The sequence below is a fragment of the Rhipicephalus microplus genome, chromosome X (genome assembly GCF_043290135.1).
Source record: "Rhipicephalus microplus isolate Deutch F79 chromosome X, USDA_Rmic, whole genome shotgun sequence".
Classification (NCBI taxonomy): Eukaryota; Metazoa; Arthropoda; class Arachnida; order Ixodida; family Ixodidae; genus Rhipicephalus; species Rhipicephalus microplus.
In genome coordinates, this window is record NC_134710.1 from 55,040,418 (window position 1) to 55,055,566 (window position 15,149).

The following is a 15,149-nucleotide window of genomic DNA, read 5'->3' on the forward strand; positions in this document are numbered from 1 at the left end:
GTCAACACTAGTAGTTAATTAATTAGTTCAATTATTTAGTTCAATGAATTAGTTGAAATTAATTAGTTCAATGAATCTAGTATCCTGAAACCAGATTGAGAACTAGGAAGGAAATAAGAGGAAGGACAGGGAGGTTAGCCAGTTTTTAGACTGGCTGGCTACCCTGTGCCGGGGAAGGGGGTAAGGATTGAAGCTATCAAAGACGCCGTGGGATGTATAGCGTCATATTCATTTTGACAACGCGGGATTACTTAAGGTGCTCTAAAACCTAACTACAAGATCCGCTACTTTCATTTAGCTCAATTGAAACAAGGAAATCGAAACCACGACCCCGTGCAGTCCGTTTCTCAATTCCACAGTCACCGAGCCACCACGGAAAGTGCCAATTATTCAGCCGGTAACTGGAATTCGAGTAATCGACAGAGCTGCCTTCCAGAGCGTTTGTCATGACAGAATAGTGCCGCGACACGAAAAGCAGCCGCATTCAGGGTTATTGGGCAACTACGAACATGGCTGACATAATCTTTAGCGCTATTGTTTGCCTGCAATGGCAGCGCTCCTAAAGAAAGAAAGGGAGATAGGTGGAATAACTTCACCAGCTGTGTCTAACAGGTCAAGCAGTATACAGCGTCCGCCTCCTGTGTTGGAGGCGTTGGGTTCGATTCTCAACGCAGCCGTGGACCCACCGGGTTTCCGCCCCTAGGGATGGGTCTGAGGCACCCGTATATTTGGCGCTCCGTGGTATGAGAAGGTGGCCTGTCCTTTCAACTATCTCCTAGTCTTCTGTCGCCTCCTCTTCCTGAAACAGCACACTCAGTGAAACGCGTTTGATGAGAACCAATGCAAAAGAAAAAAAAAAGAAAATCTGCATGAAAGAGAAAAAGTGTTGATATAACCAATACTTCGTTGTTTGTTTTTTTTTGTCGTTTTCTTGCTTCCTAAAGTCAACAACGTTAACTTAAGTGTAGCTTGCAGCTATGCGCTAGCTTACACGTAGCTGCGACTGCAGCACTAATTGGTGTCATTTGTCACTGCCGGCAAGCCGTGGTAATTTCCGGACAAACTTTACGCTCGAGTCAGGCTGGTGCTTGCCGTAACCTACACGAGCCTTAACGGCCGTTTAGTGTCGCAACTCGTCTCGTGCCTTACGGTCATTTTTTTTTCCCACCCTTCTACTTTTTCTCGATACACAGTAAAATTTTTTACACCCTTATAGGTGTAAAAAGGGTGTTATCGCAATTTACACCCTTTTTTCAAAATTTCACACCCTTTTTTCTTTCGGAACACCCTACAAGAAGGGTGTACAGGCAAAAAGGGTGTTGTTGAACAAGATGAAGGGTGTTAAGGGAAGGACTTAAGGGTGTACCCGTGCCACACGGGCACAGAAAATGACATTCGGTATATATAGCGAAGACACGTGCACTCAGTTCCCGAATGACATTTTTTCTCGGCGTTGCTGTTATGTCCAAAGCGAATGACATTTGACTTGATGATTTCGATCGCACCACCTTCCTAGTGAGCATTGGGTGACTATATATAGCAATAAAAAATAAACAAGTGTTTACAAGCTTCATACACATCCAATGATAATTGAAAGAATAAATAAGCATATTACACTGCCGTTAGCTTTCGTTCATTAGTTTCTTTCACGACGTTGCAACCAACCATGGCAACTTAAGCCAAAGCTAGTCAGATCCACAGCATAAAAAGGAAATGGAGCCTGGCGCATTTATTTTACATTGCATATATACCAGCTGAAGAGAAGTTTTAAGCAGTTGTTTGAGTGATTGGTGTAAATAAGATACGCGAAAAGTTTCCTTCTAGTCGAATCAAATGTCGTTTTATATTTCTCAATCAAATGAGTCCTGGCGATGACATTAGAGGACGAACGGCATTTGGGCGATTGCGATTTCGTTCATCCGTGATGTGGCACCACGCGAATGGCCTTCAATCTGAAAGCATTATAGGAGATAAATGCCATTTTTTCTGCCCGTGTGGCACGAGTATTCAATGCATCCATGCTTACATATTAAAAAGACTTGAGTGGAGCAAAGTGTATGTTGTACTGCATTTTTTAAGATTATGGTGTCATCGACACCACACAAACAAGGAAATCCTTTATAAAGCTATTGTCACAACGTTATTTTTTGTAATATCTTTATTTTCATATGAAAAGATCATTATATACACTTTTTGCTTCGCAGAAAACTGTACAAGAACAATCAAGAAAATGCACAAAAAATGAACACACACTCGCAAAGGTTCAACATGTGTGTAAATATTTTTATATTTACATGTGGAACAAATTTGGTATCGAAAGAAAGAGAGGTACTTTTGAAATAATTTTTCTACAAACGACACTCAAACGACATTCCGGAAAGTTCAAAAGGCTCAAATTCAACAGCCACGACGAGCGCACGCCGTTCTCACGCGTTACTCGAATATAGGATGTGCTTGATCAAGAAGGAGACGCCGCCATTACCACTTCCTTTCGGGAGCGCTGTTAGCACGACGACGGCTGCTGGCCCTTCTTTTTTACTTCTTTCTCCGGCGGCCGTGGCAGGGCACAGCGCCTTCGGGAAGAGGGGATGAAAGATGTAAGGAGACGAGAGAGAAAGAGTGGCAGCGTCTTTGGAAGGTTACGTTCGCTTGCAAGTGACGACTCCAGCAGCAAACGCGTCAGAGAGGTCGTGTCCATGTAAGCATGGTTTACCCCCTGTCCCTCTCCGCCCCCTCAAATTCAACGTAGAGAAGCGAGCGCGGAGGGAGATACCATTGCATATAGAAGGTGTGATGCTTCCGCACTTTCTCGGCATCTCTTTCCACACCCGCAAGCTTTCACTCCTCCGTCAGTACTCGTGAGTGCGCGCCATTTTGATAACTGCGCCGTTGAAAACGTGACTATCTGCGGCGTTCGCAGAGTGCTGAAGCGTTTGAATAGTATTTGGCGTGCATTTTCTTCACTCGCACTGAGGACTTTGGAACGTCAATTTTGTGCGCTGCGTCAACCGAGATGCCGCCGATCCGTTGTCTGCTGACTGTACCGCACATTCAGATAAAGCGGACGTACCACTTGGAAGAAGGTTCCGTGGTCGCCCTCAAACATGCGATTGCCACATGTCCTGTCCTTGGGTCACAAGTTCAACTGTCTTGCAGCAAATTTCAGGTAAGTGACTGCTTATTTGTTCAACTGTGTATTTGTTGAGAGCGATAAGTGCTTTTAATCGTCGTTGAGAGCTGAGGCCCGTTTTTATTATTTTTTTTTTTTGCTGCGAGTTTGCTTAGTTTCGTATTTAAAGGCTGGGGATGTGCGCTTCTGTACTATTGTTAGTGGGGTCCGGTTTGCCGAAACAGTGTTGCTAAGAGGAAAACTAAGCGTGCAAGTTTTTGTATTATTTTACAACTCATGCGTTTTTATTGTCTGCCTCATACATGTGTACGCGTGCCCGAATTGACAGTATGTCGAAAGGCAACTACATGTTTCGCGTATCGACATCGTAGCTAGGCCTCACTGAAGGCTTGTCAATGGTCGCAAGCCTTGTGTTCACGTTCTGACCGCATTAACCTCTCCTTGATGTAATTTAACTCACCCCTCCCACACACCACAACAAAAAAAAAAAAACGTGTTGATACTCGAGATAACATCGGCTGCGATGTGGCCGAACGAGTTCGCCGTGCACTTTTGAACTTAGTTCGCTGAGCATGCGGCTGAACTACACTCGATTCAACAAAGTTCGTTGATTTTGAACGGTTGGCAGCGCACACCACTTTTCATAGAATGCACAAATAAAGCATGAGAACGTAGTGAGGCGCTTGCTTTAATATTTTCAAGAATGTCACTTTTGTTCTTATCGTACACAAACCTGTGTTATCGTCGATCTAGAGTGTATTGTAAGTTGGAGCGCTCTCGAGTGTTTTGTATTGTTGAATTAACATATATAGCGTGTATGATGCGAGTTGTGGAGTTGTCTCAAGTGTACGTGAGGAGAATTGCATAGTGAGGGGATTAGTCGAAAATTTATTTCGAGTAAAGATGCCTATGCGTACCTGCGTGCGTGTTTGTGTGCGCGTGCGTGCGTGCATGCGCGCGCGTGTGTGTGTGTGTGTGTGTGTGTGTGTGTGTGTGTGTGTGTGTGTGTGCGTGCGTGCAAGGCATTCCGGAGGCCGTGTCTCCAACAGGCCATGCGTGCTGGCAGCTGAGCCGTGTCTTCGCGATCTAGGAACATACAGTAGCGAACAAACCCTCATACATCTTTTTCAGTTCATTGACAATATACGGGGTTGGTTTGCAGGTAATGGATCCTCTGTTCAATGAACTTGTCGACCTCGCTACTGAAGACAGCATACCCGATATGTCGAAAATCGTTCTTATGGCACAGCAAGAAAGTAGCGAGAATGAAGCGCCGTCATGTTCATCGTCACAGGTAAATTTTCTGAGTTTTACGTTCTTATTGTTTAATATTATTAAGACTAAATGCTCTTTTATAAATATTTAAATTATCAGTTATGTAGTTTTGATGATCAGTTGCAACTGTTGGCGTGAGTGATTTTTGGCAGCGAGAGCAAAACGGCACGAAATGTCTGAGTTTGTTATCAGCTGATGTCATTCTAGAAGTCCGATGTTAAGTCCTAACGCCTGATGCTCTTCTCTAGATTAGTTATCGAATATGGTACAAATCCTTTGCGGATGTTACGATCTAGCTGCTTTTTAAGTTTTACCGGCTTATGTTGATTTGAGTACATTTTGTTGGAATATTACTTACGGCTAGGGACACGTATGCTGTGGGTGAAAGAGGAAGTGTGATTGTGAGCAGCAAAGCAGGGGGACTTGAGTCAAGCGCAGTGTTTCTTCGCGGAAGGTGCGGGTGAAATCGGTGTTGTGGAATAGCAGGGAATGAATTATTAAATTTTGAAGTATTTTATTTGAAGTATTATTTAAATTAAAAAAATTGTATTGAAGAAATTGTTTTATTATCTGCGCTTTTCGCACGCTGGCATGCAAGGCCCTGGTTATGTTTTTTTTTTGCGTGCGACACAAACTTGCGTGCACTCACGCAATTTTAGGAGGGTGCCTTTTTTTAACCATTGCAGTTTTTTAAAATAAAAAGTCTATGATACGCTGGTTCCTGTCGTTTTCGCACAAACTCGATGGCGAAGCGAAAATAACTTTCTGCAGCTAAAATGACGACCACGTGACAAATTTAAAACTGTTCAATTAGCATTTTAATTTTGGGCTTTAGTGCCGTATATATCAAAGTTCTAGTGGGAAATCATAAGTAATCGCACCTGGCCGGCACGAAGCACAGCATAATACCGAAATGACCCGTGGAGCGGAAATGGTGAAACTTAAATGGAATGGTGCGCCAAAGCAGAATCTGGTCGTAAAAAGTCTGCAAACATCTTAAAATACCCAAGTAGACAGCTTATCATTTGTCTAAGATGGGTGGTCCTGATATTTTCCGTTCTGAAAATATAAAAAGGCTAAAAAAAACATTTCACTTCTCTGCAAAAAGAAATGGCAAAGTGTCTGCGCCAGAGGTTTATTCTTAGACAGGGGAAAAGTTTCATTGCAGTTTTCTTGTGCACAGTGCATAAATAGTACGAGAGAGCGTGTACCAGTTCATGGAAATGCCGATTTTTGCTTGCACTACCAGGTGCAATGAAAAGCTTAAACCAGCTCTGCCGTTATTATTGTAAAATACCTACCACCTCGTCATTGCAATGTATGAATACCAACTTGCCGCTGCCCTCTATGCTATGCATTGTATCTCAATATTGTATATTGTGCATTCCCACCCCTGAAACTGCCCACGAGGGCTTACAGTAATATAATAAATGATGGCAGTGTGAGCTACAGCAATAGGTTTACAGTTTCTAGAATGTGTTGTGAAAGACTGGCGTGTATTTAAATATCTCCATGCTATAAGCAATATCTAGTACATTTACTGACCAAAGTAATAAAAGATGGAGCTCTCAATTATCGTAACACTGCAACTTTACGAAATACAGCTTATTAAGTTGCCCTTGCTATGTTATTACTCACTACTCACCAACAGCTAGCGAAGTACCATTGAACAACACTGCCAATGGAGTGCAGCGGAGTTTATTAGGGTGCCTAATGAGACATAAAAATGTTGTTTATAGCCCATAGTATGGATCTTTACTTGTATGCGAATCTTGTTAGCTTTCTGAAATGTCAATGAGGTATTGTAAATGAGTTCTTTGGAGATCCGCAAGGTGGCAGAAGGTATTTTGCAAGAACCAGGCCAGTTTGCAGAAATGCGTATACTAACGCATTAGTGATTACGATTTTCTGACCTCCTGGTTGAAAAATGGTTCTCAAGCAAATGCCTTCAGTCTTGTGAGAGGCCATGGATTGCAGATATAAGAAATTTATTTGCCCCTTCTGCAAACATATGAAAAGAAGAAAACAAAAAATATCCTCTTTGCTGAGTTTGTGAAAATATTAATAATTTGTTTTTTATTGAAATGGTGCCACTGTTTCAACTCAGTGGGGTTCGTTTACTTCACTATTGGCATGAAAGTAATACCTTAAAAGTGACTTCAATGAAACCAATATATGGGATTTCTCAAAAATGAAAAACGAGACCTAAACAGCCCAACATAAACAGTTGTAGCCATCTGGCATCAGGGAACAAAAGTATCATGAATATAGCCTTATTATAATAAGTTCAATTGCAGACTAACGTCTGCTGATAAAAAGTGCAGTCATCATGGCTCATTTCGTTACCAAGTCTCATGACAGATACATGCTCATCGACAGTAGTGAAATGGTTAATGTGCTGGTTGTCCTCCCCTTATTTGTATCATGTAAAAGTTGCATTATTGTTCGTTCCCTTGCTTTCAGGGCACATTACAAGCTGTTGTTGAAACTGGTGAGCAAGACACACCAAGCATGGTCATTGAGCCTGTCGAGCGGTAAGGGCTTTTTTAGGATCATTTGTAATTGCAGTATGAACAGCTATGAGTTATGGGTAGAGATGTGCAAATATTAGTTCACCATATTGAAGCAGTTCCGAGTAATAAAAACCAGGTTGAATTGAATATATTCAATTCGGAATGATACATCAACAAACTAGGAAAAGATCAACTTGAAATGAAAATTATCACCAATAAGCATTACATAAGAATTATGCAGTGTTGTTTGAGGGTACCTCATTTGCAGTTATTTAACATGTTTGTGAAGGAATGATTGCTGTTTGGTATAATTAGAGAGCTGTGACACGAATGTACGTCACCATTTCTCTAGACAGTAACAACAGCTGTTCACCAGTCACACTAGTGCTTATGTGTTGATCTTGTCATCATAGCTTAATCCTTTAAATAAACTTGAAAAACTTATTACGTAAACTTTGCAACATTACTCGTGGCTATATAAATATTTGTGTTCATTTGGCATGTATTATTACAAAGTCATATTCTGTTGAAATATTTCAAATAATGTAATTTTTTAATTGTATAACTTTCTAATCAAAAGCATTATTAGAAGATAAGAACACTGATTGGTTAATGACTTGCAGTCTTCTCAAAGCCATGGCGATTTTAGAGCTACACTTACACATGTGCATTCAGGAATTGCAGAAGTGCAATGAATATGCAGTAAGAAATGCATGTTCTAGTCGTGTTCTTCTTATCTTCCACCTTGATCAAAACTACTTGAGCTGTTTTTATAGATGTGAGGCACACTTAAAGCATTGCAATAACAATCCAGCCATGACATTCAACTTGACTGTTAATATCTATTGCAAACTCACTTTTTCAGCTTCTATAGCCTTGAGAACACTATAAATCAAGCAGACAAGCTAGATGTTTTATTGTGAATGACTCATAAACTTTTAAACTGCTGATATATAAACTGCTGTCTAGCACTTTTGGCCTGAGTGTGTTTGTGTTGCTTTTACTGCAGGTTTCTTGTTGTTTGTTTTATTCAGCCCAAAAATCTGCTAATTTCTGGCTTTATTTTTAACGTGTGCATGAGCAGAAAGATTACCCGAAGTGTTATTTTTCTTGCGGTAATTTGCATCATGATACCTTTTTTACAGCCCACTCGGCTCAGGGGATAATGATGGCATAAATTTTAAACTACCCAGCCTTGGTGCCCTCCATGAAAAAGTGATAAGCTCTCCGCTGCTAACACCTTCTACATTCAGGCAAATCATTGACATCCTGCACAATGAAATGGCCAAGTACACACTGTGAGTACACAGAGGTGCACATTTAAATATAGTGTCCTGCCCTGTTAAACTTCAAGTTGTGACAGCTTAAGCTGCGATGCTCAACTGTCTTGCAGGTATCCAACGCGTTGTTTCTACAGTAAGGTGACAACCCTGCTCCTTGACAAGTATCCACAGCTGAAAGATGTAATTGGAAGTGGGCACGTAAGTACTGTTATGCTGTAAGATATGTGATACTTACGCTTAATCACATTGCTCCCTAATGTTCCTTAAAGCTCCTTAATCACATTTAAAAGCAGTTTTGGGTACATTTTTTTCAGTGTTTCACAATGCATTGATATAACAACATTCACTTTAATAAAACATATGTTCAATTTTGAAAATCTAATTTTGCATTGAAGTGACACTGTATGATGCTTACAATTACAAAGACTATTGTGCACAGATTCATATGTAAAATCGAAAACAAAAGAGAAAAAGAGGGTTCTTCATTAGCTGGGACTCGTGGGGTCATAGTCTTAAGCTTCATATGCTGTAGGGTGTAATTGGTAGTGGTCACTTTTCTTATTCACAGCCGCTGTCATGAGTAGCAACAAGTTGGGGTCTTGTATATGGCCGCATACACAATACTAAGGCTCAAATGTCCTGCAGCTACATAAATCACCAGACGAGTGGATAAGTGAGCGTGCTACTAAATTTTAGTCAGGGTATTGCAGCAGCCATTTATCTGTGAGACATACTTTTTAATAAATAAGCAGTGCTGCTAGACATTTTGTGAATGTTTTGCAACTAGTGAATGCTTTGGATATATTTATCAAAAGTGCATTTCATTACCAGCAGTTTTAAAGTCACTGATATCAGTGGGCTTATAGTGCTTGAATTTTAGTTTGTGTATTTATTATGAAAAGAAATTCATTGAAAAGGCCAGGTATGCATGTATCATTGTGTACATGAATATATTGAGCACCTTCATTTTCCGAATTGACAGGACTCCTGGAAAGTAGCCCTCCGCAATAAGTATAAAAACCTAAGAAGGAAGCTGGATGATCATGAAGATGTGTTAGCAAGTCGCCAGAAATTCGGTGCCCAAAAGAAAACAGGAGGCACCACTGAGCTTCAAAGGAAAAAAGCTGGGAAAATGGTGAGGATAGTTTAATACCGTGCTCACAGAAAATCCCACCCATTTGTAAAAGCTGCATGAATAGTCTCATCAATAGCTTGCAATTTGATTCCAATTCCAGAGTGTGAGCATCACAGATCTAACAGCAGAAGATGATGACAGTATTGCCAAACATGAAGATCGACTTGTTTTGGAAACCAAAAAACTATTGCCGGATGAGCAACTCGTGGAAAAGTTAATGGCCTTGACAGCTGGGAAGAGGCTTCCTGACGTTGCGACGAAAACGATTCGTGATGTGAAAAAGAACTACCCCTATATGATGGACTTTCAGTGAGTACGTTGGCTTTTTTTCACTTCTAGGTAGGGTACATCTGTGGTTTATTAACTGTATTGCTGTAATTATATAAAAGTGAAGAAATTTAACTGGGTAAGAATACAACTTGTTGCCACTGGGGTCCCAGCCTGCAACCTTCAAGTAACTTATATAATGCTCTGCCAGTCGAGCTACAGTGCCAGCCTTCCTCCTGTACACTTAATTGGGGTGGATGTGTGCACTTAAACTTGGGAGTGTTAGCCAGTGCTGCATGCTCTAAGCTATTGCGATGAGTGTTGAACACCTTTTGCCTGCTGCCACCCCGCGGCATATTACTTTTGTACTATAGCTGCAGTTTACCAATAATCCCTCACATACTTTCTGAAGGCATCAAGTCTGCCAGAACAAGACTCTTGCTCTAAACGCAAGAAAAAAGTGGAAACATTAGGCCTCGGTTTTCTTCGTATGACGCCGCTTCAATGAAAACGAGCTGACAGTAAAGATAAGAAAAACATGGGGACTTGATTTTGAGCGCATACTGTATAGTTATTTGAATGTTGTCTATTTCATGATCGAGGACATATATTTAGTGGGCAATGTTCTATTTGTATTTTGTAGAGAGATTGTTTGGGTGCCGCCAGAAACTATTTTAGAATATATGAAAAATTATGTAGGTGAGGCTGCTCATCATGAAAGGCCTGACATTTTTTTTTATAATGTTGCTCGCTGTTTATTCTATGCAGTTTTGCAATGACTTTACAAGACTGACCGACATAAAACCAGTCGGGAAGGTTTCAACAGCCATCGATAAATTAACCCAATTGGCAGTGATGAAGAAAATACGTTGTAGTGAAAACACGAGGCAAATGTTGGAGAGAGCACGTCAAATGGACCCCAAAAGGATGAGAACAAGACGTGAGTTCATGAGAATTTTATTTCAGCTTGGATTGTACTCGATACTTGAAATATGATTGTGTAAAAACAGGGAAGACAACAGACAAGGATAACTGCGTACTTGCTAGGTTTTTAAGACATTAGATTACAGTTTTTCGGTAACCCCATAGTTAATTTTCCACAATGTAATATGCATGCACTCTCCCGTATACTATAATATTTATCAGCAAATAATTTTATTGTTTTCCCTATCAAGGATCCTAATAATTGCCTGTCTTTCATGAAACTAGCCCAAGCTGTTCAAGGAGCTTTTGCCACTTAAATCAGAGTTACTCTGGCTTACTCCTAGTGAATTCAATCAGTTACATTGCTCAGGTCACATACTTTTTTAGCATTATGTTCTTGTGTTGACCTACTTTTTTTTGTGGTACTTAAAATTGCAATCTGCATTATCATAAATAGCTCATCTTCATTCTAAAAATATAAATCTGCAGAGAGAGTAAAACATGTTTGTGTACTTATGTATTACTTACCTTTTGTATACCTTTTATGATTTTTTTTTAAATTCAGTGCTTTCAAATTTATTGTTTGCTTTATTTGTGTATCATTTCTTGCTTTCTTGTAATGACACAGCTTCTAATAATTGTAGAAGCTGAAGAAAAATGGCCCTGAAAAGTCTGTTCGCAGCACACACATGCAAGGGTACTTGAAATGTTGGCAGCCACACATCCTTGCTCTCGGGAAAAGAGATTTTATGCAGCTCCTCACTTAAAGGCTAGCAGAGTGGAATTGCGTCCATATGTATCAGAAGGCTAACTTATCACAGGAGGTCAAATCACAGGAGGCTGTATATTAGGAGGCCATATGTATCACAACCTGTAAGAAAAGTTGTTTCAATGTGCCCTAAGTTTGCACTTCAGAGCTCATTTGTGTGTGCTGTCCATGTTTTCTTTCAAGTGCTACACATCTGATAAATGGATGAACCTGTACAGACTGCCAACTTTACACTTACTGTTTTGAACAGCATAAAGGATGAAAGACACATATGATAGCTGAACATCAGAAATGCCTGTATGAAGTCCTTTTTTATGTTTTTATTGTTGTTTAATTCATGAGCTCACATTATCTGCCCCAACTCACCCTTTTGATACATTTCAATACACTTGCACCATTGGCCCTTTCCTAAATGTAACACCCTTTCTTAGGGCCACGAAGAATATTTTTCTCACAAGGGAATACTTAGCAGTATGCTGATGGCCCTCCTTTGTAGAAGTCACGGCTAGAATTAATCTATATTCAAAGAAAGTGTAATTACCAGATTCATTCCTATGAAGAATATGTTTTCACGTGTTCTGTGAAAGCTGGCTATCACATTTGTGTTTTATACAATTGTGATTGAAGTCAACACATTACCCTTCTAGCCAATTTCTTGAGATTATGCCGCTTCTTTACAAATTTTGTATGACAAGCTTGCATCTTCTCCTTCCCAGGCTTATTTAGAAAGCATTTTAGATGTTGAAATGCATGCTTCATTGCCTCTTATGACAGTTTGAAATTATTTATTACTGTCAAATAAAATAGCCTTGCATAATTTTATTTTTTGCAGATATTATGGCACTTGTAGCTCTGAAAATCGTCTGTGAGAATGTGAAGGAACGGTCAGCATGCTCAACTTTATTTGTGCAAGAGACTGTGAGTATATGAAACACTGAGTAGCTAATGTCACTGCATGTTAGCAAATGAAAATTTAGACAAACTGCATCAAAGCGAACTCACTATTGCTAGCAGAGGCCAATGGTCAAGTTATGACAAAGCAATGCCAGTACAGTTACACCCCTTTATAAGAGGCATGCTTCGGATGGCAATTCTTGTCTTTTGTACAAGATGTCTCTTATAAGCAGGGTGCCTCGTACGCATTTTCTTATCAGCCCATATTTTAGTGTAGGCACACTGGTGTCTCGGATACCCGTTTGTCTTTTATATCAGTGTCTCTCGTAAAGGGGTTTGACTGTAATACCAAATTTAGAGATGGCAATAGATAACGTGTAAAACATAATTTTGTGGCTGTAAGCTGTGACCGAGGTAAATGAAGGAATTGTGAAGGTCAGTCAGCCAGTATTTTTTTTTCAAGTGCATGACATTGATTTGCAATTTTGCGTCCATATGCTTTAAATGATGCCTTGCAATACTCACTTTAGGTTGCATTTTACGTCAAGATGGTGTTTTTTTCATTCTAAACATTGTTTCGCATCTGGCTTTGCAAAACAGCAGTAACTCCTGCTAGCATATACTTTCTCTCTCTATCTGATCAGTGTAATCACGAATTAGTTTTGTGACTTGATTCCTTTAATATATGAATGCAAGGCCCCAGGCTCATTTTATGCTTTGTTTGCTTTGTGACATGTCTTGCTTTTAAGCAGTGTGCATTAAATAAATTTACACAAGGCTATCCTCCGCCACCATTATTGTGTCTGCAAAACAAGAGACATTTTCAAACTCTTGAGTGCTCCTTAATCTTATGCACTCCATACTCGGGTTTAAAAAATCTGAGTATCAGGTTAAATACACAGACATAGAATAACAGTGTGATGAGCGTTATAGCTGCATTGTATTAGATTTTTACAGCAAGTAAAAATAAATTTCAAGATGAAACAAGGATGAAAATATATGGTACAATCTACATCACCTTCTCCTGCTGTTCTTTTTTTGTGTGCGTCAAGGAATGTTTTTATTTTTCCAGGAAGAAGAAATTTTTATTTTTCAAGTATAACACAGTTATTTTTGTTAGCTGATGTAGAATAACTAAATATGTCTGAAGAAATTCTTGAACGAGGCTTTCTTTCTTTCCCTATTCCCTAATGAGGCAAGTTTTGTGCACGCTAAGGGGCAGTGAATACCAGCTTTTTGTTTGTGTATGTCGAATGGATGCATAAATTTTCATTGCTTTGCACTGTGATTGCCTAGAGAACTCGTGACACTACAATTGTTCCCTTCATTTTGTCAGATGCATTATATTGTTTTAATCTCCCAGTTAAACCATAGTTATGCTGCACACATTGAAATTGTTGTTAATGATAGATATCACATCTGTATTGCTAAAACACAAGTTGTGTCTTTTAAAGTGCTCTAAACCTGTTTTTTAAACTGTACAGAATTTGAAGTAAGCCACTCAGTGAAGTCTTATGCATTTTCACTTTGCCTATACAGGACGACATGCCAGCAACGCCATGTGTATCTTATAATGGGGCCGTCCTTGAAGATGCAGAGTTTTTCTGGCTGATGGTAGACCAGACAAAGTGTTTTCAAGTGACTAATGCAGAGGAAGGACTTGTCGCAATTATGTGTGCAAACTGGTTGTTCAATGTTCAATATGCTTGTAAAGCGTTCAACACCCTTGTCGTCCTCGAAAGATTTTTTCTTGAGCTCGAAAAGACAACACCAAGATCTGTTGTTGCGAAGTTCTTAAACATTGTCGTAAAATCCACATAGTCATATGATAATGCCATATGGTAATGTTCTTGCACATTTGCCTTACTGCATATTTTTTATGTTTGATTGTATTAGTGATTGAAAATTTATTGATTATTATTGCCGTTTTTAGTGCCGCATTAATTTATTTTGCATTCGCTTCACAAGTCGTGCATGTTTCTCCTTTTGCATAGCCGGGCACACATGCTGTCAAATAACCCATGGTCATTGAACTTTTTAGTTATTACCATATTACATTCCTGCAAGACAGAACTATTGTGCAATAGTTTTTGCTGCTTGTTTGCTAATCTAAATAACATTACACTGCCTTGGTTATGGTCAGATTAGATTATGTGGGCCATTATGATATAATGCACATTGCAAGAAGCATGTGTAAAATTTTGCAATAAATGTAAATAATTTAGAGAAAAACTGCCTTGTGGTACTTGTTCTTGATATTTAGTCTGCACAAATCCATACTTATTTCTAGAATGCATCAAAAACAGATTTCTTTAAAAGTGAGAGCGATAAGCATCTACATAGCACTGTTGTTTTTATATATGCACAATATTTTTAACTTGGTAAGACTGAACCTTGATTTAGCGATGCCAGGTTTAACTGCAAATTAAGTTGATGAAATATGTGTATTCTCTGCATCCTGCAATAGACAGGCACACTGCTTTGAGTACTATATATATTAGCATGTGCCGTGCATACATGTGCCGTGCATACCCGTTAGTGCTCTGTGGAAGTCGATATATAGCCATGGATATTCGTGCACATATATATTGACTTCACCCTGCCCTGAAGCGGAACACTGCAGCGCACGCCTATCGATATAGCAGAGGGTGCACACTTTTCCAACACCCTTGAAAAAGGGTGTTCCAGTTCAAAACACCCTAACACCCCAATTTTCATTTTGCTCGACACCCTTCGTCTAAGGTGTTCACATAACACCCTTTCAGTAGGGTGTATCTGAAAACACCCATAGGGTGTTCCTCTGGCGACAAGCCAGTTTACACCCTTAAGGGTGTAAAAAAATTTACTGTGTAGCTTGACGACACCTGAACAGTACGCTCTCTCTCTCTTCTTTTTCCTTCGTTTTACCGGTCGCATTTCATCCATACATTCATATCTGCCTGGCGGCTGACACGCCTCA

The 15,149-nt window shown here is 39.7% G+C and overlaps 2 protein-coding genes across 3 annotated transcripts in view; both read left to right on the forward strand.

Moving 5' to 3' along the window:
- LOC119176055 (monocarboxylate transporter 5) overlaps positions 1-15,149 on the forward strand; it is a 130,449-nt gene that overhangs the window by 1,551 nt on the left and 113,749 nt on the right. The gene's annotated exons all lie outside the window — the stretch shown is intronic.
- LOC119164910 (uncharacterized) lies at positions 1,198-13,779 on the forward strand. Of its 2 annotated transcripts, XR_012886736.1 has the most exons (10): positions 1,198-3,166; positions 4,293-4,424; positions 6,869-6,939; positions 8,064-8,216; positions 8,312-8,399; positions 9,184-9,336; positions 9,437-9,649; positions 10,372-10,543; positions 12,129-12,214; positions 13,730-13,779. XR_012886736.1 is itself a non-coding variant. In XM_075876667.1 (8 exons), the coding sequence occupies exons 1-7, from the start codon at positions 3,014-3,016 to the stop codon at positions 9,647-9,649; spliced, it is 963 nt and encodes a 320-aa protein (XP_075732782.1). In that variant the 5' UTR covers positions 1,198-3,013; the 3' UTR covers positions 10,372-10,990. The 2 variants fall into 2 exon arrangements, 1 of the variants encoding a protein (XP_075732782.1); XM_075876667.1 differs by lacking the exons at positions 12,129-12,214; positions 13,730-13,779 and having other exon boundaries at positions 10,372-10,990.

Coding starts and splice junctions, on each gene's coding strand:
- LOC119164910 (XM_075876667.1), top strand. CDS start 3,014: ATGCCGCCGATCCGTTGTCTGCTGACTGTACCGCACATTCAGATAAAG. Junction 6,940..8,063: donor GTCATTGAGCCTGTCGAGCG/GTAAGGGCTTTT, acceptor CCTTTTTTACAG/CCCACTCGGCTCAGGGGATA. Junction 8,217..8,311: donor GAAATGGCCAAGTACACACT/GTGAGTACACAG, acceptor ACTGTCTTGCAG/GTATCCAACGCGTTGTTTCT.